The sequence below is a fragment of the Anopheles arabiensis genome, chromosome 2 (genome assembly GCF_016920715.1).
Source record: "Anopheles arabiensis isolate DONGOLA chromosome 2, AaraD3, whole genome shotgun sequence".
Taxonomy (NCBI): domain Eukaryota; kingdom Metazoa; phylum Arthropoda; class Insecta; order Diptera; family Culicidae; genus Anopheles; species Anopheles arabiensis.
This window is the reverse complement of record NC_053517.1, coordinates 74,592,009-74,616,823: the sequence shown is the minus strand read 5'-3', so window position 1 is coordinate 74,616,823 and position 24,815 is coordinate 74,592,009. Positions and strand designations below refer to the sequence as shown.

General features: G+C 47.0%; 7 protein-coding genes across 8 annotated transcripts; 4 read left to right on the top strand and 3 right to left on the bottom strand.

The window, feature by feature from the left end:
• Window positions 1-2,589: 2,589 nt before the first annotated feature.
• Window positions 2,590-4,584, top strand: LOC120894052 (uncharacterized protein K02A2.6-like). Its single transcript, XM_040296403.1, has 2 exons — window positions 2,590-3,250; window positions 4,553-4,584. The coding sequence occupies exons 1-2, from the start codon at window positions 2,668-2,670 to the stop codon at window positions 4,582-4,584; spliced, it is 615 nt and encodes a 204-aa protein (XP_040152337.1). The 5' UTR covers window positions 2,590-2,667.
• Window positions 4,585-7,431: 2,847 nt separating this feature from the next.
• On the top strand, window positions 7,432-8,409 carry LOC120894043. Its single transcript, XM_040296392.1, has one exon. It carries the CDS (start codon window positions 7,432-7,434, stop codon window positions 8,407-8,409), a length of 978 nt encoding a protein of 325 aa, XP_040152326.1.
• A 6,326-nt stretch (window positions 8,410-14,735) lies between these two features.
• LOC120894510 lies at window positions 14,736-16,023 on the top strand. Its single transcript, XM_040297138.1, has 2 exons — window positions 14,736-15,537; window positions 15,612-16,023. The coding sequence occupies exons 1-2, from the start codon at window positions 15,030-15,032 to the stop codon at window positions 15,722-15,724; spliced, it is 621 nt and encodes a 206-aa protein (XP_040153072.1). The 5' UTR covers window positions 14,736-15,029; the 3' UTR covers window positions 15,725-16,023.
• On the bottom strand, window positions 15,992-17,089 carry LOC120894511 (dynein light chain Tctex-type 5-B). The gene is made up of 5 exons (XM_040297139.1): window positions 16,950-17,089; window positions 16,795-16,881; window positions 16,681-16,722; window positions 16,520-16,612; window positions 15,992-16,423 (listed from the first exon to the last, which is right to left on the bottom strand). Exons 1-5 carry the CDS (start codon window positions 16,962-16,964, stop codon window positions 16,058-16,060), a joined length of 603 nt encoding a protein of 200 aa, XP_040153073.1. The 5' UTR covers window positions 16,965-17,089; the 3' UTR covers window positions 15,992-16,057.
• A 277-nt stretch (window positions 17,090-17,366) lies between these two features.
• Window positions 17,367-20,973, top strand: LOC120894508. Its single transcript, XM_040297135.1, has 6 exons — window positions 17,367-17,608; window positions 17,731-17,842; window positions 17,919-18,125; window positions 18,191-18,316; window positions 20,210-20,320; window positions 20,395-20,973. The coding sequence occupies exons 1-6, from the start codon at window positions 17,575-17,577 to the stop codon at window positions 20,861-20,863; spliced, it is 1,059 nt and encodes a 352-aa protein (XP_040153069.1). The 5' UTR covers window positions 17,367-17,574; the 3' UTR covers window positions 20,864-20,973.
• Window positions 20,787-22,378, bottom strand: LOC120894509 (intraflagellar transport protein 46 homolog). 2 transcript variants are annotated; one of them, XM_040297136.1, is made up of 5 exons: window positions 22,097-22,378; window positions 21,950-22,019; window positions 21,507-21,859; window positions 20,958-21,428; window positions 20,787-20,903 (listed from the first exon to the last, which is right to left on the bottom strand). In XM_040297136.1, the coding sequence occupies exons 1-4, from the start codon at window positions 22,280-22,282 to the stop codon at window positions 21,000-21,002; spliced, it is 1,038 nt and encodes a 345-aa protein (XP_040153070.1). In that variant the 5' UTR covers window positions 22,283-22,378; the 3' UTR covers window positions 20,787-20,903; window positions 20,958-20,999. The 2 variants fall into 2 exon arrangements, with proteins under 2 accessions (XP_040153070.1, XP_040153071.1); XM_040297137.1 differs by lacking the exon at window positions 20,787-20,903 and having other exon boundaries at window positions 20,979-21,428; window positions 21,507-21,811.
• A 103-nt stretch (window positions 22,379-22,481) lies between these two features.
• Window positions 22,482-24,194, bottom strand: LOC120894507 (cell division control protein 6 homolog). Its single transcript, XM_040297134.1, has 2 exons — window positions 23,691-24,194; window positions 22,482-23,626 (listed from the first exon to the last, which is right to left on the bottom strand). The coding sequence occupies exons 1-2, from the start codon at window positions 24,059-24,061 to the stop codon at window positions 22,585-22,587; spliced, it is 1,413 nt and encodes a 470-aa protein (XP_040153068.1). The 5' UTR covers window positions 24,062-24,194; the 3' UTR covers window positions 22,482-22,584.
• Between the last annotated feature and the right edge of the window lie 621 nt (window positions 24,195-24,815).

Here is a 24,815-nt window from a genome sequence, read left to right as displayed (position 1 = left end):
TGTATTTGGGACCGAAAAAATGTCCCAAAGCAAGGCGTAAGTCGAAAAAGTCGTATGTCAAATATCTGTCAATGTTAAGTTTATAACCGAAGTTGAAAAGACGAAATCTATGCTATTGTGATTTTTATTTGCAACAATGTTTGATAATGTATTAATTTTACAGCAAAAGTCGTTTGCACGATGCAAATATTGAAGATCGGGTAGTTATAGAACCTTTGAAAATGTGTGTGTAACGGTTATCAGCACAGAAATTCAAAAAATAAAACAATTTCTTGTTGCGGACAACTTTTTACTGTCAAAATCAAAATCGTCGTATCTGCGAATCGTCGTAACTCGAGGGGGTCGTAACTCGGGGGACGCCTGTACTCGAGAGGAAATACTTTTCAGTAGTTTTATGTTCCATTAGTTCATCGTTTATTCTATTATATATTTGGTTACACCTGAGGATTGTTGAGCACTAATTGTGTTGCGGACCGAAATGACCCTTCTAACTATTTCATCTCTCCTGACCTCTCCCTACCTAACCCCTCATATCAATCGGTACCGAGAGAATGATCGTCATCGGTACCGAGACAGAGGGCACTAATGCTTGTAAACCCTGAACAGGGATCGCTCTCGCGGAGAGTGCATCTCAGTGTTCTGCTGCGTAACGCATCCAACAGGTAGTTACCAAAGTCTATATAATACAGAGGTCGAGTCGTCCAGAACATTTGATCAAAAAGCGTGGGAAAGTTTTGACAGCTGGATGAAAAAGCTTCAATAGTTTCATCGTAGCATACATTGAGGTTTTAGTTGTTGTGCATGCAGTGGTCTGAAAGCATTTTCGGCCATTTTTACATGTTTGTTTGTTAATATTTGTTGGGAGCCACCCTGTACAAGCCTTGACAGAGTTCGTCATGCGCCCGATGTTAGGCGACCGTATGCGTGAAAGCACGATCGACGCTCTTCGGGATAGAGAGATCGTTCTCTTCTCTCCCGACCGGCTAAGGCAAAGGACGTATCGTTTGGTCCGTGTGTAAAACATTACATTATATTAATAAAAGTTATTGTTATAGATCGAAGATACAAAAGTGGCGACGAGAATAATTCTGGCGAGCTGTTTCCCGTGATTTTATCGATTTTGATTTCTATTTTACCCGTTTTCTGTGTAAACGGAGGATCCGTGTCTTTGACCTGATGGAACGAAATGGTGAACCATCGCCATCGCGGAGCAGCCATGACCCAAGCCAGCGAACCGTCACCAATTTACCGTTGGACACGAATGCCTTCATCCAAGACATATTTAAGCAGCAGCAGGAAATTCTTCATCAGCAACAACAGTCCTTTTTGCAACAGCAGGAGCAGCTAATTACTAAAGTGCTAGCTTCAATTGGATCGCGACAACCTGTGGGAAATGAACACATTATTGATGCCCTAGCAAAACACATACAAGAGTTCCACTATGATCCGGAGGATGCTGTTACATTCAGTGCTTGGTTTGCGCGATACGAAGATCTCTTCGAAAGGGATGCGGAACGTCTGGACGATGCCGCGCGAGTGCGTCTTTTGTTGCGGAAGCTGGGTGCAGCGGAACACGAGCGATATGTAAGTCACATTCTTCCAGCTAAACTAAATGATTTCGATTTTAGATCGACGACTGGCAAGCTGAGAAAATTATTCGGTTCTCCTGAATCCGTCATCGCCAAACGGTACCGATGCTTGCAGATGTGTAAATTGCAGGAAGAAGACTACATGACTTACTCGTGCCGCGTGAACAAGGCTGTTATAGAATCCGAGCTGGGAAAGTTATCCGAAGAGGAACTAAAATGTCTAATTTTTGTATGTGGTCTGAAAGACGACAATTATTCCGAGATTCGCATAAGGCTCCTAAATCGACTGGAGGAGAAAAGCGATAAAACGGTAACGGATATGGCAGAAGAGTGTAAACGGATGGTGAACTTGAAGCGTGATACGGCAATGATAGGCGAGGGAGAGAAGAGTGTGAGCATCGTTCGTGGATCCCGTGAGAAATACCCTAAGAAGGAGCACCAAGCGTGGAAACAGCCGAATAAGCCAAATGCAATAAAATGCTGGCTGTGTGGCGAAGGGCACCATGCGCGAAAGTGTTTCCACAAGTCCTATAAGTGCAATAATTGCCATAGATACGGACACAAGGAAGGGTACTGCGAGTCAGCTTTGAGATGGGCCAATAGAAAGAAGCGATGCGTGAAATCGGTGATCGTGAATAGGGTGAATAGTGCTAGCCGTGGCCGTGTAAATTTATTTTTGAATAACACCCAGATCCCGATGATGGTAGATACCGGAGCCGATATAAGCATAATTTCGAGCAAGCAGTGGCACGCAATCGGTAGCCCTGCATTAATTCCTGCAAGCGTGAAAGCGAGGACGGCGTCTGGTGATCCTTTACACATTTTGGGCGAGTTCCAATGTGATATAACAATTGGCCAGCAGTGCAAGTGTTGTACAATACGGGTGACAGAAGCTGACCTAATGTTGCTGGGAGCGGATTTAATGGACACATTTGGTCTTTGGAATGTTCCTTTGGCATCAATATGCAGTGAGATAAATGTAGTAGAAGCAAGCGAGAATACGAAGACCCTGCAAAAAGCTTTTCCTGCATTATTTTCGTCGAAGCTAGGGCGATGTACGAAAGGTTGTGTGAAGTTGATGCTGAAAGAAGGAGTGACACCAGTGTTCAGACCCAAGCGACCAGTAGCGTATGCGATGTTGCAAGCAGTCGACGATGAGCTTCTGAGGCTGGAAAATGATGGCATTATTACACGAGTGGAATATTCGGATTGGGCAGCACCTATTGTAGTGGTACGCAAGGCGAATGGAACCATCAGGATCTGCGGAGATTATTCAACGGGTTTGAATAATGCTCTAATGGCGCACCAGTACCCACTGCCATTACCCGAGGAAATTTTTGCCAACTTGAGTAATTGTGTTGTGTTTAGTCAGATTGACCTCTCTGATGCATTTTTGCAGGTAGAGGTAGATGAAAATCATCGCGGACTTTTAACGGTCAACACGCATCGAGGTTTATTCCGATATAACCGTTTACCACCCGGAGTCAAGGCAGCGCCGGGAGCGTTCCAGCAGTTAATCGACACAATGTTAGCTGGCTTGGATGGTGTCGCAGCATATATGGACGACATCGTAGTTGGAGGCAAGGACATGGCAACCCATAATGGCAACCTGCGAGCGGTTTTGGAGAAGCTGCAAGAGTATGGATTTACCATACGCGCAAGTAAGTGCAATTTTATAAATCCCAGATTAAATACTTGGGCCATCTATTAGATGGAAAAGGGTTACGTCCAGATCCGGACAAGATTAAGGCCATTTTAAAATTGCTGCCCCCTACTGATGTGCCGGGAGTGCGGTCATTCCTAGGAGCCATAAATTTTTACGGCAAATTTGTCCATAATATGCGAATGCTGCGACATCCTCTTGATGATTTGCTCAAGGAAGGAAAGGTTTTTTGCTGGACGCCACAATGTCAGCATGCCTTTGAACAATTCAAGAAGATTTTATCTTCAGATTTGTTATTAACGCATTATAACCCACGGCTCGACATAATTGTTTCGGCAGACGCTTCATCGATTGGATTAGGAGCTACTATATCGCATAGGTGGCCGGATGGAAAGATAAAAGTAGTCCAACACGCATCGCGAGCACTTACAGCAGCTGAGCAGCGTTATAGCCAACCTGATCGTGAAGGGCTAGCGATTATTTTTGCCGTCACTAAATTTCACCGTATGCTGTTTGGACGACATTTTCTTCTACAAACAGACCATCAACCATTGCTCCGAATCTTTGGTTCGAAAAAGGGTATACCTGTATATACCGCAAACCGTCTACAGCGTTTCGCTTTGACATTACTGCTTTATGATTTTGAAATAGAGTACGTACCAACTGAGAAGTTCGGAAATGCAGATGTGCTATCCCGGTTGATGGATAAACATGAAAAACCGGAACAAGATTTTATAATTGCCAGTATTGAACTAGATAATGATGTCGGAGCCCTTGTGAAAAATGCAGCGAAGAGTTTACCGCTGGCATTTGAACATGTAGCGCGCGAGTCGCATAACGACCCTTTGCTTCAGGTCGTGTATAACTACATACAAAGTGGGTGGCCAAAGAATATAGATAATGCGGAATTGAAATACTTCTACGCGAGACGAGAGTCCCTTTCAACAATTGAGAATTGTATTTGTTTTGGAGAGCGGTTAGTGATTCCTGCGTCGCAGCGTCGGCGGGTGCTAGAAATGATGCACCGTGGTCATCCAGGAATCGATCGTATGAAAGCTATAGCACGAAGTTATGTTTATTGGCCATTGATAGACGCGGATGTTGAGAAACTTGTAAAGTTATGCAAATCGTGTGCTTTAGCAGCTAAATCGCCAATTCATAGCTCTCCAATATCATGGCCGAAAACTGATGCACCATGGCAGCGTGTTCATATAGATTACGCTGGACCTATAGATGGTGTCTACTTTCTTCTGGTGATTGATTCTTTTTCTAAGTGGCCTGAAATTATTTCGACTTCAAGTATATCCGCTAATGCAACCGTCACTATGTTGAGAGGATTGTGTGTTAGATTTGGCATGCCTAACACGATAGTGAGCGACAATGGTAGGCAGTTTACCAGTGCAATTTTTGCCGATTTTTGCAACACTAATGGAATCGAGCATATTAAGACTGCCCCATACCACCCTCAGTCGAATGGGCAAGCAGAAAGGTTTGTTGATTCCTTTAAAAGAGCGCTCAAAAAGATAAAGGTGGGGAAGGTGTCATTACAGGAAGCCTTAGATACGTTTCTCCTGACCTACAGAAGTACACCGAACAAGCAGCTAGAAGGAATGCGTACTCCAGCAGAGGTCATGTTTGAACGAAAAATCCGTACTTGCTTGGAACTGCTGCGTCCCCCAGTACAAGTTGAATCAACGAGCAAGCAGATGCCACCCAGAAAGTTCCACGTTGGTGAAACGGTTTATGCTAAGGAGTACCGTAATAATTCCTGGAGTTGGATTCCTGGTGAGATCACCAAACGGCGTGGAAACGTAATGTATGAAGTACAGAACGCAGCCGGAAAGAAGTGGCGTTCACACATCAACCAGCTACGACCACGATTGAATATCGGTACACATACTGTCCAACCAGACGCTACGGAAACTTCAATGGCTTTGAACATTTTATTGGATGAATGTCGAAGCACTGTTAGTGACAGCTTTACCTCGGCGGTGTTACCTCCTGGGATTTCTGTGCCATCGTCATCGTCATCGTCTTTAATGTCAGCGTCTTCGTCATCGTCGTATTCGTCTTCGACGTCGTCTCCGTCGTCTTCATCGTCATCCCCGTCACTGTTACCTTTCATGTCTGAATCGTCTCCGTCCCTTTTGTTATCGTCAAATAATACGGATGTTCTAAGTTCTCCAGATTTCGCTACAGCTGACAGTGCATCATCGCCTTCACCGGTGCAGCCCCTACGTCGTTCTACGCGTGTTCGAAAATCGCCACAGTGGATGCGGTCGTACCAGAGAAATTGAAGAGGAGGGATGTTGGGAGCCACCCTGTACAAGCCTTGACAGAGTTCGTCATGCGCCCGATGTTAGGCGACCGTATGCGTGAAAGCACGATCGACGCTCTTCGGGATAGAGAGATCGTTCTCTTCTCTCCCGACCGGCTAAGGCAAAGGACGTATCGTTTGGTCCGTGTGTAAAACATTACATTATATTAATAAAAGTTATTGTTATAGATCGAAGATACAAAAATATTGTACTTTAAAAAGTTGAGGAATATCAAGAAAAGATAGAATTATAGTGAAATTATCAATTACAACAAGATCAGTGCCCGAAATTACGACGAAATTTTGTGCAGCTCAAGAGGGTTAAAGCTAAGAAGCCACCCATATAACAATTTTCACCACAAATTCACCTCAAAACCTCTTGATTTCAGCAAAACAAGAGGTTTGGTGAATATGACGTCATATGCAAACGGCGGTTTGCGAAAAAAGGGGGTGGGGCCACGGCCGTGCGTGGCTTGTACCTGTATCCGCTCTGTTCGCTATGTATTTGTATTTATGTGTGTATTGTGCACAGCTGTTCTTGGTGCGTTGTGGCTTTTAATCTGAGGGCGGATCTTCGTTTCTCTCGCACGTTTTTTTTCGCTGCGTTTCTTTGCTGTGATTGATGAGAATATTGGAAGAAGAGCGTAATCATTTAGGTTTGTAGCGACCAGACCGCCATCTGGCGTGAGAATCGTGAGCGATCGTGACATCCAGGGACAAAGACACGGATCTCCGTGGAGCGCACTCACCAGGCACACGAATGTGTCAAAGTGACGTGCGCCGCGTGTCCAGCGCTACACTTCCTGCTGTCAGCGAGCACATTCTCTCTCTTGCGACCCAACCTCGAAAGCGAACAGACCTCTTCCTTCGCTCCGCGCTCGAAAATTCCTCAACGTGAAACCCTCTCGAACGAACGTGCGCAACCGTTCATAATATAGTGTTAAATAAAGTTCCTTATTACCTACTCACGAAACCCAACGCGTTCGCGACATAAAAAATTAGGGACCACTTTTGTGGCGCCCCTAAAACTGGTGACCCCGACGTGATCGCGTGCGCGAGTGAGTGAGTGGTAAACTGACGAACACCGTGTCCAGCCGGAAAAAACGTGTTTCCATTGTTCCACGGTCCGGACCGACGGCAACGTTCCCCCCCCGTCATCGAGGAGCGGCCGACCACGAAGGAGGCACCACGCAAGCGCAGCCAGCGAAAAAAACCCCCGTGCACAAACCCCGAACCCACGTGAGTGCAAATCGACACCGAAGGTGGCCGACAGTGAGGAACACTATTCAGGAACATTTTTCCCCGACGGAGCGACCGATCCTAGCGGAAAAGTTTCCTCTCGGTGCTGAGCGATCGCCGAACATTTTGCTGACACCCCCGCGCCGTGTCGCACACCCGCCGAGCATTTTGGTACCCGTACGTGTTTGCGCACCCGCCGATCATAACCTCACACGTACCGCCGAGCGCTCTCCAGACCCACGCGGTTTTTGTGTGTGCACCGTGTGTGTGTGTGTGTGGGTGAATGTGCGCAGGCCGACACCGAGCGGATTGCGTCAGAATTTTGCTCGAGCTACGTTCGTGAATTTTTTCGACCGTGCACCGAAGACGTCGTCAGCGCACGCAGCCATCGTTCTCTTCTCGCCGACACCATCGACCGAACGCCACCGAAGATCATCGCCCCTCGTTTCTCACACCACCGTCATCGACGAACGCAGCCAACGAGCGACTAATCCTAACACGATCGACCGCGTGTGCGGATTTTTCTTCGCCGAAGGATCGACCTAGCCAACCTCAGCTGGACTTGCCTGCGCCCCGCCACTAAGGTAAGATCCACCCTTTTTTAACTAACCTTAGTCGTAAGGATGTTGCACAGTCCGCCGGTCCGCGACGTATCGACTCCCGATGGCGTAACCCCGAGTGCCGATCCAGCCGCGAGTGGATCCAAATCGCCTCACGTACCAACACCGCCCGTTCCGAATACCCCGCGCGTAGCAGGGCCGTCCGCCTGCGACGCCATGTTTATGCCGCCCGAATCGCAGATTGACACTTTGAATGCCATGCAGCTGAAACCACCGGAGATGGACACCACTGACATTCAAACCTTTTTCTTCGCATTGGAAAACTGGTTCGATGCGTGGAATATCACCACGAACCAACATATTCGCCGTTTTAACATTCTTAGAACGCGTATACCGCTTCGTGTCCTTCCTGAGCTTCGCCCCCTGTTGGAGAACATTCGACAGTACGCTACGGACCGTTACGAGGTAGCAAAGCGTGCAATAATTGAGCACTTTGAAGAGTCGCAACGAAGCCGCTTGCATCGTCTGCTTGCCGAAATGAACCTCGGGGACCGAAAACCATCGCAGCTATTAGCGGAGATGCGCCGCGCCGCAAATGGAGCAATGACGGACTCTATGCTGGTAGATTTGTGGATCGGCCGTCTCCCGCCATACGGCCAGTCCGCCGTTATTGCCACTAACACGGATACCAACGAGCGAGCTAAAGTAGCAGACTCTGTTATGGATTCGTTCGCGTTATACCACCGAACGGGCCCGTACCAAACCATCCACGAAGTACGCAACGAGGACTTCGAACGTCTTTCTCGGCACGTAACGGAATTAGGTCAGCGCTTGGACGCCGTACTGAGCAAGCTCAACGAAAGAGAACGCGCGCGACCACGCTCACGTACCCGGCAACGTCAACCGAACCAGGATGTGGTAACACCCAGCGGACACTGCTATTACCACACGCAGTACGGGCAAGCAGCGCGGAACTGTCGTGCCCCCTGCTCCTTCAACAACCGACGGCAGGGTAGTAACTCAGCCACTGCTTCCGATTGACGCTTAACCAGAGGCCAACCTCAACAGATACACGTACTTTCGACCCATAGCTATCGTCTCGTAATAACCGATCCAAAAACTAACATCAAATTCTTAATCGATACCGGTGCAGACGTTTCAGTAATCCCTCGACAACACAGCTCCGTCCCGAGTAAACCCTCCACCATGAAGTTGTTCGCCGCTAATTCTACACCAATCCAGGTTTACGGAGAGTCGCTCTATACTCTCGATTTGGGACTTCGCCGATCTTTCCTTTGGAACTTCATCATCGCAGACGTGGGGACAGCGATTATTGGAGCCGATTTTCTCCAACATTTCCATCTGCTCGTGGACTTGCGCAAAAAATGTCTTGTCGACGCCTTAACGAACGTACGTTCTACCGGAGTGCCGAGCCAAAACCCATCGGAACCAACTGTAAAAGTATGTGATTCCACCTCACCGGTCGCCACTCTCCTAAAGGAATTTCCCGGGTTAACTGCACTATCCACTCCTGGCACCTTACTGCAGTCCGAAGTGACGCACCGAATCGAAACGACGGGGCAACCAACATTCGCAAGACCTCGCCGATTACCACCCGAAAAGTACGCAGCTGCCCGCAAAGAGTTCGAATCACTCGTCCAGCTCGGAGTATGTCGCCCCTCGAATAGCAGCTGGGCCAGCCCGCTACATATGACAAAAAAGGCCGACGGCACCTGGCGCCCTTGTGGTGATTACCGCGCCCTAAATGCAAAAACCGTACCCGACCGTTATCCACTACCGTTTTTACAGGACTTCACGATGCATTTGCAAGGCAAGATCATATTTTCCAAGGTCGATTTGCACAAAGCATACCACCAGATACCAATTCATCCGGATGATATAGCGAAGACAGCCATCACGACACCCTTTGGACTTTACGAGTTCACTACCATGCCCTTCGGATTGAGGAACGCAGCGCAAACATTCCAACGCCTTATCCATGATGTCCTACGAGGACTCGAGTTTGTTTTCCCGTATATCGACGATATGATCGTAGCATCAACGTCCGAGGCAGAACACCACGAACACTTACGCCAACTTTTCGAACGATTGGAGAAGCACCAACTAGCCATCAATCCAGCCAAGTGCGAGTTCTACCGGAACGAGATTTCCTTTCTGGGCCATCTGGTCAACGCTTCTGGTATTCGTCCTCTCCCCGATCGAGTCCAAGCCATCAGCGAGCTGCCACAGCCAACGACGATTATGGAGTTGAAGAAGTTCCTCGCCATGATAAACTACTACCGACGTTTTCTGCCGCACGCCCTGGAAACGCAAGGTATACTTCTCGAGATGACTCCAGGTAACAAAAGAAGGACAGAACGCCATTAACCTGGTCGCTAGAAGCTTCCGAAGCATTCGCCCGATGCAAAGAGCAACTGAAACGTGCAACGTTATTGGCACATCCCGTGAAGAACGCCGAACTTTCTCTATGGACCGACGCTTCAGATTTCGCAGCCGGAGCCGTACTTCACCAACGCACCAACGAAGACCTGCAACCACTAGGCTTCTTCTCGAAACGTCTCGAAAAGGCACAGCAAAAGTACTCGACCTATGACCGAGAACTTACCGCCATCTATCTCGCCATACGACACTTCCGATACCAGCTAGAGGGTCGGGAATTCTGTATTTATACAGACCACAAGCCTCTAACCTTCGCCTTCCGACAAACGCACGACAATGCCTCACCTCGACGAGCCCGGCAGTTAGACTTCATTGGCCAGTTTTCCACCGACATCCGTCACATCGCCGGAAAAGACAACGTTACAGCCGATCTGCTCTCCCGCATAGAGACAGTGCACGCGACACCGACCATCGATTATGAGCGATTAGCAGAAGAACAAGAGCGCGACCCTGAACTTTCCGACATTCTCAGTGGGAAAATTCAGACGGACCTGTTCCTGCAGAAGACACCAATACCGGGAAGCCCCAAGTCACTCTACGCCGACTGCCCTGGAGGTATCATCAGACCGTACATCACCCGATCGTTTCGAACACAACTTCTCCACGCCGTACATGATCTCAGTCATCCCGGAGCCCGCGCCACAGCTAGACTAATAACAGAGCGTTTCGTGTGGCTCAATGCAAGGAAGGAATCCCAGGACTTCGCTCGGAACTGCTTAGCCTGCCAGCGCGCTAAGGTAGGAAGGCACGTCAAAAGCCCCTTGATACCGTACCCTGCAACAACAGCGAGGTTCAGTCATATCAACGTAGACATCATTGGACCATTTCCCAACAGTAACGGTAACCGATACTGCCTTACGATAATCGACCGATTTACTCGCTGGCCAGAAGCAATACCGATCTCGGATATCACCGCATCTACCGTCGTATCAGCACTACTATTCCACTGGATCGCCCGATTCGGAGTTCCGGCGCACGTAACAACGGACCAAGGGAGACAATTCGAATCCTCCTTGTTCAAAGAGTTGACGAAAGCCCTAGGAACGAAACACATCCGTACGACAGCCTATCACCCGCAGGCAAATGGAATAATCGAGAGGTGGCACCGCACTCTTAAAGCAGCAATCACCTGCAAAGACACCGCAAGATGGAGCGAACACCTACCGCTAATACTGCTTGGGCTACGAACCACGTTCAAAAATGACATCAACGCCTCGCCAGCCGAACTTGTGTATGGAACGACGTTGACCATCCCGGCAGAATTCTTCATCGCGAAACCGCAAAATGCCCTCGCCAACCAATCCGACTTCGCCAAAACGTTAGAGGAGACGATGAGCAGCATTCGACCACAGAGCACCGCTTGGCATACCAACCGCACACCGTTCGTGCATTCCGATCTGAACAAGTGTACTCACGTGTTCATACGCGACGACACCGTCCGACCTGTACTAACTACACCTTACCACGGTCCATATAAGGTTCTTACACGCAATCCTAAGTCTTTTCAGATACTCCTACGTGGACAGCCAACGCTGGTCTCGATCGACCGCTTAAAACCAGCGTATGGCGCAGAAGAGGAAGCCACCCCGGCCCCGCAGTGCTCGTGGGAAGGGCTAACGACAAACCTGCTGCCGCCAATAACCGACCACTCGGAAACTCTGCCGTTACCGCACGTCCAGGCAAATTCGGACCGCAGAGACGCCACCGCAGCCTCCAAACCGACGTCACGCGAACAACCAGTGCGTAATCAGACGACACCCGCACCACCATCGCACCCGACGACATCGAGACAAACCGACCGAGCCACCGTCGACGCCCCACCACCCTCCATCCTACGCCGCAACGACCAGACGGTATCGACCGGCGTCACCAGGTCTCAGCGGAAGGTCATCATACCTCTACGTTACCGGTGACACCGCTCTAGGAGGGGAGTACTGTAGCGACCAGACCGCCATCTGGCGTGAGAATCGTGAGCGATCGTGACATCCAGGGACAAAGACACGGATCTCCGTGGAGCGCACTCACCAGGCACACGAATGTGTCAAAGTGACGTGCGCCGCGTGTCCAGCGCTACACTTCCTGCTGTCAGCGAGCACATTCTCTCTCTTGCGACCCAACCTCGAAAGCGAACAGACCTCTTCCTTCGCTCCGCGCTCGAAAATTCCTCAACGTGAAACCCTCTCGAACGAACGTGCGCAACCGTTCATAATATAGTGTTAAATAAAGTTCCTTATTACCTACTCACGAAACCCAACGCGTTCGCGACATAAAAAATTAGGGACCACTTTTGTGGCGCCCCTAAAGGTTTTAATACTTTACCGGCGTTGTGTTGGATCCATCGTCAATGTTTTCGGCTATCTTGGTTGCACGTACCTGCCTACGCTATGAGTGAACAAAATACTATTCAATGCGTTCTTGTTTCTTGCCATCAATCTCTACGCAAAATAAGTGGCCGAGCGAGTCTTGGAGATCGAAAGGATTCTTTGAGTTCGCTAAAAGGGCTCGAGAAGAAAAACCCTAGCGCGCTCGCAAGTCAATTTGTCTTTGTTTTCTTCTCCATCTGAGAATCATGAATGTGGCTATTTAGGGCCAAGCTACTAGCGATGGATAAATTTGAAAAAAAAACACCGGAATCACTGCCGAATTACTCCACAATAATCGCAAGTTGTGAAAGGTAGATGCAATCTCGGTAATGTTTGGTGTCATCTGTTGTAGCCGACCAGGACTGGCCGGTTGCGTTAGGCGGTAACTTCAGCCGTCGTATTCGTTGGATCCATCCGAAGCCGATTCCAAACAGCTCGTGACGGTTGCGGATGGCTTCGGACGGTTCCAGGCGAATGCGTCGATGGGCAAAGGTAGTCATTCAAACTTTCCGATTTTACGTACAAAACGGCCGTAAATACAAACGGTACCGTTTCGCAAAAAGTTTTTTGATTGATTCAAACGATCATCAGCGAAGACCTACCGGCTTTTTTAATAAGAGCGGCATGTATTAAAATTAAGCAAGCTATAGCAAGCGCAAATATTCTTGCTCTTCGTATATGTGGCTCTTCTCTTATCCCCTTAGCTACACTCTCTCCATGTGTTGTCACGCTCCTTGTTTTATATCACTCTTTCTCTTTCTTTGTCACCGCTCATTATAGCATCCTCGCTCTCCGTATGTGTTGCTGTTTGCTTCCTACATAGCTTCTTCTATTTCTTCCTCATCCTTCGTTACTCCTCGCCATGGCATTCTCGCTTTCCTTATGTGTTGCTCTTCGCTTCCCCCTTTATTTCATTCCTCTCTCTCTGAATTAACAGAGCCTCTCGCTCGTCGCAACCTGTTTCTCGCTACCTCACACCCCGTTTGCCTTAGAAATAATTCCCCATTGTTATATGGGCAGATTTCTGATTGTGGTCATTTTTAAGTGATGAATTACTGAAAAAACTACTCCATGCCACGTTCATGAGAAAGAAATGTATAGTTAAACTAAGTTTTGAGCACAAAATGCACAATTAGCCCTAAAAAGTGTATGGTTGTTTGAAATCGTTTGTGAACGCTTTTTCATCTAACTGTCAAAAATAAGCTTTCAAAATGGTGGACCAAAATCGAGCTATGCATCGACCTCTGTATTATATGGACTTTGGGTAGTTACAATCAGTACTGCAAAACGTCACTTTAAATGTCATTTCTGAAAACTTAAATTCTGACTGCCCAACTAACAAAATCGACATGCTTTCTCATTCTACCCAATAGATCAGTAAACCTGAGAGAGCGAGAAAGCATGTCGATTTTGTCGCTTGGGTGAATTCTGATCCATGACAGTGTCACGTACTCAATTGTGATGATCAGATGTGCTATTCAAACAATTGGTGTGACCAATACATGCTTGGTGGCATTGTATTGGTCAACTACATGAGCATGCACGCAGTCCCTCGGCTAACATACACTTTATTTCAGCAGAATATCTTATGATCGTTAAGATCTTGATGTGTACCAGAAGATTACAACCTCATAGTCATTCACAATTCACTTCAATGCGGTACGAGTTGCTGAGCACTGTGAGAAAATATATCACTTACTTTTTCATTTTCATATCTTCTGCAAAGTTTAGTAATATATGAAAATGAAGTATACATCGTTCCGACAGGCAGATGCACCGGTCAACATCGCGCCTTCCGCCAAACACAACTACAAATCATTAACTGCTAGATTCTTCCAAAATTACTTTATGGCATTGAAATAGCTTCCCGGAAATGGAAAAATGTCCAAAAATAAATAGCACCACTCTTCTGCAAGAATTAGGAGATCACAACCTCCTTTGTACCAATCCAAGCCCCATAGCAGCTGCAGGACGAATGATGGAGAAAAACATCAATGCCGATAACCTTATTCAAAGGACAAATGCCGACGTCACCACGCTAACACTCCCCTCAGTCACCAAACTCATTCAAATCGGTAGTCGCCCCTGGTACTGCCACCACAAATAGACTGGACCATCAAAAAAAAGTCAATCAATTAATCGTCAGTAGAATATTATTTTAATCAATAATTATAGGTTTAACAACTGTTCATGAACAAAAATGAATTTCGAAAATATCACTAGAAACTACAGAGCTGCAAAAAAAAATTGGTTGCCTACTTGACTATCGCTGGAAATTTTCGCCGTACGCTTGAACAGCTGTCACATTTATGCGCACGGTTAAGCCGCCCGCCGGTCAATCCACCCCCGATTAATCGACCTTCTACTGTATTTTAAGCTTTATTTGTGTAATGAAATTGTTTACCTTTTTTGCACCATCACAAACAATTCCGATAGCTTCCGTTAATATTTGAAACTTCAAAATGGCTGCCACCACACCACCATGGACCAGCCTGGATTGTAACCACGGCCCTTCAGTTTGTTTGGACGCAAACGGCTGTCAAAGGTCAAAAGGAAACCAAAACAAAATATCCCGCTTCGAGTAAAAATCGATCGACCGCACTGTGGCGTAGTTAGTTTAAGTTTTTATCGATTAGCTTTACTTTCTTGAGCAATGTACACCAAAGCAAGCGTATATTCTGCATTAGTGAGCGTTGCCATAGTTACAAGATAGCGGCTGTAAGCTGCTAACCACTCCAGCGCAGTTTCATTGTGTGTGCTTGCTTGCAATCACAGCAATCGGAGCATCGCAAACAGTACCGCCCGGAAGAACTGCTTGAAGGAGGAGCAGGAAGCAACATGGAGTACTCCAGTTTCGTTCGCGAGCTGCGCAGGGAATCCCACAGCCCGTACGTCAATTCCTCCGACTCGCAGTACGCCAGGGAGTTCGAGGAGCAGATGCAAGCGCTGGTTATTAACTACGACATTGAGGAACCGTGCGCCGAGGAGCAACATGCACCGCGCTACTCTTTCACGAGCACGCCCCAGCCTTCCGGAAGTGGGCTGAGGCTGGCGCGTACGAAGCCACCCAGCACTGTAACGGCTGACGAGGCGGCACGAGGGGCAGAAGAAGAGGTGCCGAAGAAGAAAATAGCTATGAATTTTGACCAGTGCGGTCCCGAATCGTCCCAGGGTTCGTTCGAGTCGAGCGAAGGTATTTCGATGCGGTACGATTCCTGCAACTCGATCGACGACATACCGCATCTGGTTTCGTGTGATGAATTTGCCTGTGATGCGCCCACGATTCGCGGAGAGAAACGGAAGCTCGGCAGTCCCGTTCCGTTCGAAGCACTGCAGGGAGAGGAAGGTAAATTGGGGGGTTTGGACACACCAACTGTAAGTTTTCGGAAAGCTAATGCTTTTGCTTCGATTGCATTTCAGATTCGATGCTGGAACCGGCCAAATATGATCTGTACCCGAGCGCATCGACGCCTGCTACGACCAAACTGCTTACTGTTCCTGCGAAACGAACGTATGACGAGGCTAATAGGTAGAAGTTAGGTTATGAAGTTTAAGCTTTATTTTAATAGCGTAGAATTTGCTGTGCCCGTGAACTCCAGCTCAGCTTGTAAATGCAGTTTCCCCACTCTAAACCAGCGCCATAAAGGGAACGCACTATGTCTAGTGACTAGCTATAGAAAGCATGTAAATTATTCGCCCCTACCCAGAGCCATTCAAAGAATGGATAAACGGGAAGACAGGGTCCACACGCCAAGCTTCATCATTTCCATACATTGAATTAATCGCTCAACGAAACGAAGTAGAATTTCTAATAAACGCCAATGTATTACAACATGCCCGGCTGTTCAGATTTCAAAAAGGCGCACTCACTCATAATACACCGTCCAAACGCTGGCCACGACGAAGAATGGTGGCGCCTCGTACGTACAGCTGATGCAATCGTCCTTCTCCGGATCCCACAGCGCCCGGGCAACGCACCGGAAGTTTTGCATCTTCTTGTCGCCCACCGTCACGAGCGCCACGTACCGGTACCGTTCGAACTGGCACAGCTTGAACTGATTGCGCAACTCTTCGCTTAAATTTTCCGCCAACCGTTTGGCCCGCTTCGCCACGTACTTGTACTCGTCGAGGTAGGTGTGCAAAAAGTGACCCATCATCGACTGCATCACCTCGCGCCGGAACGGGTTCTTCGACTCCATGCGAAACGTGTTTTGAAACCGTGGCACTACGTACTGCATGATAGAACGACGTTATACGCCACGCGTGTTGTTGTGTTCAGGGGGGGAAAATGGGGGGGGGGAAGAACGAAAATGCCAAACCCGCCTTACCATGCTGGTCCGATCGTACAGGCCCCGGTCGATCCTTGAGGAAGTCATCGGCGGACCCATCAGGCGGGACAGTATCAGTACGGAGGATTTTCGCTATCGGAGATAAATAGAGAGTGATGATTTTAAAATATTTCTTTCAAACATTTTCACATCTGTCTTACCGCTAGAGCTGACAAACTTTCCCGGGGGTATGTTGATTTCCGCTACCGAAGAAAGATGCATTTTTAGGAATGTTTTAACAACCTTTTCTAACAAATTACAGTACAAACACTTACATAGCTTTTTCGCGTGTCCAAGGTCTCCGTATCTCCTTGTGGATCAACAAACCCGATTTTTTTAGGACGTTTCGCCTTTTCTCCATCCTTTTTAGAAGGGCGCAAATTGCAATAAAATAATTTAGATTTTGTATATACATCTGAAAACATCTTACCTTGGCGCTTTTCATGCTTTAATATTTAAAAAAAAAGTAATAATTAAAGAAAAACTAGTAACAAAATGAAGCTAAATTAGACAATTTTTTGGGGTTATGAAATGCTTTTTGCCAAACATTAAATCACAGCCTACTATGCATGCAGCAAACATTGAATAGTTGGCGTGCAATCGATGTTCAACCAGTGAGGGACGGCTGTATGTAGATTCTACTAATTATAAAGAAAGTTAAGAAAAAAGCCAATTTGAATTTATTTTACAATTTAAATTACGTGAAAAGTACTTCAAGGGTTAAAAACGCTTGGAATTCCTCAATTTATCTCACTGGTACTCCCATCTCACACCCTCGCTCACGCGCTCTCTTCTCACATCGTTCGCTCTCTTTCTCGGTACGTCTTCTGTGCTATCTGTTGCCTCTTTCCCCCATCGCCAACCAAGCAGCAATCATCTCGCTCTGCTCGGTACGTAAACAAAATGCAGCGAACAATACGATCAGTCGAAAGATAATCGCGTAACCCCTCGGAATCGACCTTTCCCGAAGAGAGGACAAACAACAAAACACCAAATTCTGCAGTCTTGGTCGTGGCCATAATCTTATCGGATAAGTAACATCCTGCACATGCACCATGGGCGCAACAGAAACCAGTGACGTAGGGCCAGGTAAGCAAATGCTGATTGATTGCTTGCTTCTTCAGCTTCCACTTACCCCTCCTCTGCTCGCTTGGGTCCGTTGGGCGCGCTTTCTCTTCGTCTCGTCGTGGCCAATCTGACCAATTTGGCAGGGAATCGCCCGGAAGCGAGTTACTTGGAGACACTCCAACAGGGTGCAAACATTTCGGTGGATTACGGCGACATCGAGCTTCCCGAGTGGTACGACGATGGGAAGATTAAAAGGTACTGGAAATCCGTTTTTGCACCGCGGAGGTGAAATCGATCGGAGTTATGAACCGGATTTTCTCCCCATTTGTAGGGCACAAGATTACTTCAGGCGCAACTTTTACGCGATGTTCGTCGGTAAGCTGTGCGGACTGCTCGCCATCATTACGGTGCCGTCGATTTTGCGCGTGCTGGTCCACACAAACCAATCGTCCGAGCCGCGGACGGCCTACCGGCGCTACGTTGCCACTATCATGCATACGCTGGAATGGTACTTCGAGGATTTCGTTCCCACGTCTAGGTAATGGCTTTCGTTTTAAAAGAATTTGTAGTTTGAAATCTAATTCGTTTTATTCGTCCATAAAGAGCCTGGAAATCGATATCGTTTGTGAGAAAAACTCACGCCGGTGTGAGCAGACAGGCATCGAGCGTTCGTCCGGGCATGATCATCTCCCAGCGAGACATGGCGATCACTCAGTTTGGCTTCATTGGGTAAGTATGGCGCAAAAAAAAACAGTAATTAACCTCTTGCAACCGATCATTAGATGATTACACGGACCGGGTAACGGTGATTTGCTGGATCGTACAAAAAAAAATCACACTAACAAACGACATTAGAATGGGTACGAAAATAATGTTCTGAGGATCTGGTCTTGAGTAAAACACATTGCAATTAATTGAACTTTGAACTTTCCATTCAACTGTGCGGACAGAGAATGCGTTGGACAATTATGAAAAATACCTTTTTTAATATGTTGTTCAGCTTCCTAAAATTATTTTCTCATAATGATGGAAGAAAGAGATCATTAAAATCCTAGGTTTGGATAAATGTTCAAAAAGTTACTTGTAAAACATATTTTATTCAAAAGAAAACACACAGTTTACATTTCATGAACAAATATCCACTCTTTAAAGCTTGTATGGGCGTAAAATACCGTTTTAAATTATATTAGCGATAATTTTTTAATTTTTGTTTTTATACTATTGGACAAAGCTACAACTTGCGCACTTGCCGTTATGATGCAAATTACTTACAGCTTCAATTTCCGGACATTCGGCTTGTTTTTATTGAATATCTTCATATTCAGTCCTTGGCTATACTGCTTTTATTTTTTTCATAATTGCCATGATGTACTAGAACCAATTAAAAATGTGTCTGACCTTTAGTAGGTCCTGATGCCACAGTAAATAAATATTTTCTGTCGGTAGTTCACCACCTGAGGCTTTCTTAGCAGTTTTGCTTCATACCGATGACAGTGTAATTTCATCTAAAATTCCTATTAATCTTGTCCATATGCATTGAAGAACATCGGAAACAATTCTAGAAGTAGTTATAAACCTGATAGCAACAGTGTTTTATCATATCGTGGTCTGAATTTCACTAAATCATGTATTAAATTCTGTATTAAATTAAAAATTAAAATTGTGTTGTCCGGAATGTGTAGTAGAAAAATGTGTTGTAGTTGAGGCTGTCCAGAATTTGAATCAAAATGTCCCTACTTTGAAACATGACCTTGAAACTGTCCAGAATATGAATCAAAATATCGTTGTACTGTTCTGATTTTTTAAAATGTCTCGAGTAAAACTATTGAAAATCTTTATGTTTTCCTTAAATGTAGAAGTTTTGCGTTAGAAATGGGAGCAATACATAAGTTTGATCGAATTAAATTGAATTAATAAGAAAATATTAAATGTCAAAAATGCCTTAAGCGTCCGTAATTCGAAGCAATACGGTATATGTTTTATATATATTTTTTGCCAACCTCTGCTGTACATTTTTGAAATTGTTAATTGTAGCTGCTTTTTTAATTTAATATATACTGTTGAATATTATCATAATTTTAAAGCAATGTTTGGGATTGTTAATTTAAACTACTTTTTTAATCAAATTTATACTTTTGAATATTATCATAATTTAAAAGCAATTTTTAAAAGATCTCGATTGTTGAGCACGAGTGGGAATTTAATTTGTAAAAAGGTTGTCGGTTATTAGTTTCTTAAAGTTCGTGATAGGTTGATAAAGATACAAACATATTTAAAAAAAGCATAAACAAAACGAAAATATCATGAGTGTTTTTTAAATTTAAATACTAAATAATTTGTTTTTGTTAATTTTGTTGTGTAACAGTTGATAATTTTAAACAAAATTTGAGAAGTATTTATTTTTTCCCGTATTTTTAAGTATTAAAAATTAAGTATTTTTCCCATAAAATTAAGTTCCATTTCATTGTTAACCAACTGAAGGTGTTGCAAATCAGCTTAATTGCTTTAGAATTCTGTTAAATAATTATTAGATGATTAAATTTGTCCAGTACGGGGTCTTTTTTGTACACCAAAGCCTAATTCCAGTGCCAACCCATTCATTCCTGTATTGTTTACTTTTAGCTACATCATTATTAGCCACCGCAAGCTTGGCGTCCAGTACGACCCGAAGGACATGGATGCGTTCGTGCACATGTGGCGCGTGATTGGCCACATGATGGGCATCGAAGAGAGGTCAGTTACAGCGATCTTTCGCCAGTTCCTTCCCAAAGCCCGTGTAAATAACCGTGTTTCCTTCCATGCTGCAGATTCAACGCTTGCACCGATCGGTTCGAAACCACCGAGCAGCGGATGTCGCTGATAGCGAACGAAATACTGCAGCCTGCCCTGCTCCAACGCACGGCCCAATTTGTCAAAATGGGCAAAGCGCTCATCGAAGGCTTGTGGTGCTTCAATCCGTTAGTCGAGTTCGATAGCTTCCTGTTCCTGACGATGCGGCTTAACAACATACCCGGCTATCACTACTGGGCGGATGAGGCGACGCCGGGTGTGAAGGAATCGGAATCGCGTCTTCGACCCTACGAACAGTTCAGCCGGTACGCCCGGTTTATCCTCTACTGTGTGTGCTACATCCAATCGGTTCTGCTAAACATTGCGCTGCTCCGGTGGTACTTTAACATGCAGATGGTAATGTCCCGCTTTCTGATCACCTACTTCCCGTTTCTGGCCATCTACGCGTTTGGTGTGACGGATGCGTACGTACGCATCTTGAAGTAAACGGCTCGTAACTAACGATTTCATGTTTGTCTGTAACTATCTGTAAGCTATCTGTTATCTATTTTTATGTAACTTTGGTGAAATGCAAACTAACCTTTTTACGACTACAACCAGTTTCTTCTTTGCTTAGGAGCCCTTAGAGGCTGTTTTGCTGCTTGATGGCCAGAAACAGATTGAACAGATTGTACAGCGCGTAGATGTAGTCCGTCTGGCTTTCGCCGGCCGGCAGCGGAATGTCGAAAATGTTGCACACGATCTTTACGTAGCTCGTCAGGCTGCAGTCCAGCTTGGCGGGCGGGAACCCAAGCGCATCAAGCGTCCGCTCCATCTCCTCCGGCCATTCCGACATCAGGCTATCGATGTTCACGACCGGTTGCTTTTGCGCGTTGACGCTCTGGATCGATTGGCTGGCCCGCAGGGACTGGATCTCCGTGATCCAGCGATCGATATCCCGCGCACTGCGCACGATCGCCGAAGGTGTTTCGATCGGTTTGGTAAAGATCGAACGTAGCTTCATCTGTAGCAGCACGCTGTCGCTCTGGTCACCGCACGGTTCGTCCAGGATCTGTTGCGGAGAGAGAGCAAAAGGGATCATTAGCGCCGGCTTTGAAAGACGAGGCCAAAAACAACCCCACTTTCCTACCATTAATCCAAGGTTCTGGATGTGACCGTTCAGCTTCTTGCTCTTCTTCTCGCTCACCGGGCCCGGTGGGCAAACCTTCAGAAACGCATCGATATCACCGACCGCCGGTATAAACTCCGGGATGAAGATCTTCAGCTTGAAGTCGATCGCGATCCGCTGGGGCGTGTAGCGCGGGATGTACTGGAACAGATCCTTGACCTCGCTCGGTGCGTCGATGTTATCGTACAGCTTCGGGTTGAACTCCTTCTCCTCGACCAGCTTCTTCGCCGGTTCCTTCTCGTCCTCCGACATGCTGGCGCTGCTGTCTGTAAGGGAATCGTGCTTACGCAGGTTGTCTCGTTTCGGGTTCGACTCTAGACAAACCCAGACACAAACGTACAGACAGAAAGAGAAGCAGATGTGACATTTAACAAGCAACAGACACAATCTAAACGGCAACTAACCTGCACCGATACGGCCCGCTTTCGGTACTTCCTCGAGCAAACTCATTGGATGACTTTCGTTGAAGCTTTCCTACCGGGCGGGCAGAAGTGGGAATGGAATTACTTCATCCTTCTGTTGGGCGTTCGCACACTCCCCCCGTTGCTTACCTTTCTCAGTGGCCTTTCTTCCGAACGATGGTCCTCGTGGTCGTCATCCTCCTCCTCCTCCTCATCCTCGTCCTCGTCCTCCTGGTTGATGAACTGCAGCGAACCGGAAACGTCCAGATCCGGCGGTGGACTGTCGTCAATTTCGCGGCCATTTTTAATTTCGTACATTTCGTCATACAAATCCATCGTTCACAGTAGTTTTCATGCGTAAATAACGCACCACCCGGCTGAATGTTTCCCTGGAGGGCAGCTTTTTTTCTTCTACTCCAAATAAGCGTTTGTTTGGGGCAACAAAGGGGCGAGTCACCATGGCAACGGTCGGAACGATTTTATTCGGATTCATTCTATCCGTACAATTCTTCGAGGGATTTTCTTTTTCTTCTTCTTTTATTTAAATTTCGTCACAAATTTCACGCACACACACACACACTCACGGAGGAGAAGAAATTCACTATAAATAAGCTTAAAACAATTCCGCATTTACACTACTACTTCCCCAAGCAGGAAACATCACTGAGGATGCTCGCAATCAGCTGCTTGTCGTTCAGGGCCGAGGTGACCTCCTGCTCGTCCCACTGCAGGCAGACCCGGTGCATCCTCGGCTCCTTCTTGCCCTGCAGCCGGACAATGCCGCGCGTCTCCACCAGCGTGCACAGGCTGATGAACTCCGTCTGGTCGACGGCCTGTATGTTGCGCTTGGTGCAGATCGCCTTGTACACATCGTACAGCTTGCCGACGGTGATGTCCTTGTTTTTGCCGTGCTTCAGCATCAGCATCAGCGAGCAGATGAGAATTTTCTGCTGCAGCGGGAAACCCTCCTCGAGATCGTTGCCGAGCGTCTGGGACGCACCGTACACCTGCTTCAGCACCGCCATCACCTGACCCATGCTGACCACGGTCGGCGCGCCCGACGAGCCCGTTTTGCGGTCCTCCTTTTTCGCGCTCTCCACCAGCCGCCGCGCAATGAACAGGGCGCGCCGGATGTCACCCGAGGTGGAGGCCACCTTGGCGGCAAGCAGCCCCAGGGCCGCCTCGGGAAAGCGCGACAGCGAGTTGGACTCCTCCAGACTAGCCTTCAGTATGGCCACGATCTGTTGCTTCGTGTACGGTAAGAACTGTATCAGCTGGGGCTTTAGCTCGCAGCGGGCCTGCAGCCGGGCGAGCAGCCGATCGGTAAGATCGAGCGCGTTGGCAATACCGATCAGGATGAGCCGGGCGGTCGGCCGGGCCGGCCATTCGAAGATGCTGTACAGGATGGTTTGCTTGCTGCTCGACAGCTGATCGATCTCGTCCAGCACCAGCATGATGGTTTTGTGCTTTCGCTCCAGGTGCGCCTCGATCGCTCCCTGGTACTGCTTTTCCGTGGTGCCACCTACCTTCAGGCCCAGCTCTTCCGAGATCTTTTTGTAGATGCTGCCCACACTCTTGATCGAGGTGCAGTTGATGTAGACGGGTTTCAGCTTCTTCGCGAACGAGGGATGATTCAGTATCCGCTGCAGGGTGGCCGTCTTTCCCGTGCCCGGCGGACCGCTGAGAAGGGAAAGAGACACGCGTTAACCGATTGCGATAAGACCCAGGGAATAGTCTTGCTTACCTGATGTACAAACTTCCCGACCCGTCGGAACTCAACACACCCTCCACGAAGCCAACCAGCTCGTCGTACTCTTTCTCCCGTTCGGGCAATTTTCCTACCAAATCGGCCGCACCTGTACCGTGTGCTCCATCTTTCGGCTCCTCCACGTCTTCCACGGCCGGTGATAGTGCTCGAGGGCGACCGGCTTTGCGGGCCACTTTTTTCGGTGAACTAGCGCCGTCTTCTTCCGGCAGTTCGGCATCCTTCACACTATTGTCCGGCACTTTCGAGCGACGCTTAATGGGCGAAGCTGTTAGTTGCGCTTGTTCGTGTTCGTTTTCCTTGTCGTTGATTGAAGAGGAACGTAAACTTAGGCGCGTGCGGCGATGCATGGTCGGACTTGTGTGCTTGGGTACTGTTTTCACCGTTATTTTGCTGTGATCAATTCGCGCACAAAGCTGTCTCGTTTTCCCGCCCGTGCAACAGCTGATGTGTACAGTGATGGGGGGGACATGTTCAATACGATCCGAGACTGAATCATATCCTATCCGGCGATGCGATCCGTTCCTAGTGGGAGAATCCAAATGTTGGATGGGTTTGTTCAGCAATTTTAGAATCAATTTTATTTATCTAAAATATTAGATAATCAATGTAGAATTTCAAATAATGCAACATCTTACATGGACATCGACAAATACATTTCGATACAATTCTTCTGGAACTATTGTTCAGCAAAAGCTACGCACATCACTATCAACAAATATGCTAAATTGTAGGGGTGGGCATACGGGAATGCAGCTTACAAGAGCCTTTAATTTAATTTTTCCGTTACATAAAAATAGATAGTCATAAATATGTCGTGCTAGATTTGTTGATGTGATGTAAATTTCCAACCGATTTTTTACAATTTAATGTTCACAATTAACGAGCAATGAAGCTCTGAGTGTAGTTTAGGATTCATGCCTGGAATCGGATACAGGAACTGAGCGTATGGATTCTGAACCTGGTTCCGATAAATAAGCGATAAATATTTGGGACCTTTCTACTCTTAACTGAAATTACCTTTGACACTTGATTAAGAGGGTTGCTTCAGGAGAGCTTCAGTATCGGTAACACATTTGGGAAATGTTTAATATCAGTTTCAGA